Genomic DNA, 884 nt, shown 5'->3' with positions numbered 1-884 from the left:
CTATGTATGTACATTTAACATTTGTGCTTATTTTACCTATTTCTGAAAAAATTCGAGAGCTTATTGTTTATACTTACCTAGAACGAATTTGTCCCACTAGCACACTGCATGAGTGTTTATATTTAACTCACTAATTACAAAGAGCCTTCCGAATAAAACAACCTAACGACTAACCTTTTCCCGTGCTTTCAGGAGAGTGTAGATACACCATTGGTAGAACGACGAAAAAACTGGTTTCAGAGACAGATATCAAGAATGGGGTCAGTTCGGTCCGCGTCCACGGCGTACTCGTCGGGGGGGCTGTTCGGGCGCCACCGGCACAACTCCGTCGTGTACTCCAGCCCCGAGGCCGGCCAGCCCGCGCCCGCGTCCGCGCCCGCGCCCGCGCACAAGATGTCGCTGTACGAGCGCCTCGTGGGCCGCCGCTCCGGCCGCTCCCAGCCGCGCGCGCCCTCCCGCCACGGTGCGTACCCTCCCGCCTCCCCGCCCAGCCCCCGCCACGTGCGACAGCGCTCACCGCCCGCGCTCGCTTGTTCCAGGCCCCAAGAGCAACGGCGCGGCGGTGCCCATCACGCTGCGCAACCGGCCGCGCATCCCCACGCCCGACGTCACCAAGGAGGTGATGGACCGCGAGAACCGCCTCGCCATGGGCATGCAGAACATGGGCGTCATCATGGCGCAGAGCTACCAGAACGAGGTGCCGGTGCTGGGCGCGCTCGTGCTGTCGCCCATCCAGGAGCTGGACGGCGGCTCCGTGAACAACACGCTGCACGCCGGCCAGCCCGGCACCGCGGCGCTGGCGCAGGCCGTGCTGGCGCCGGGCGTGCTGGGCGGCGCGCCGGTGGCGCTGGCGCCGGTGGGCGTGTCGCCGCTCGCGGCGCTGG

At 64.0% G+C, this 884-nt stretch overlaps 1 protein-coding gene across 1 annotated transcript; it reads left to right on the top strand.

Moving 5' to 3' along the window:
* Positions 1-6: 6 nt before the first annotated feature.
* On the top strand, positions 7-856 carry LOC114362913 (uncharacterized; the record flags this gene model as incomplete). The annotated part of the gene is made up of 2 exons (XM_028318497.1): positions 7-463; positions 540-856. Coding segments are annotated over exons 1-2 (525 nt in total), but the record flags the coding sequence as incomplete, so codon positions are not given.
* Between the last annotated feature and the right edge of the window lie 28 nt (positions 857-884).

Source organism: Ostrinia furnacalis, unplaced genomic scaffold (genome assembly GCF_004193835.3).
Source record: "Ostrinia furnacalis isolate ACB-3 unplaced genomic scaffold, ASM419383v2 OfSCF6927, whole genome shotgun sequence".
In the NCBI taxonomy this organism is placed as follows: domain Eukaryota; kingdom Metazoa; phylum Arthropoda; class Insecta; order Lepidoptera; family Crambidae; genus Ostrinia; species Ostrinia furnacalis.
Note: the sequence above shows the minus strand (reverse complement) of the source record. Positions and strands in the feature narration are given on the sequence as shown.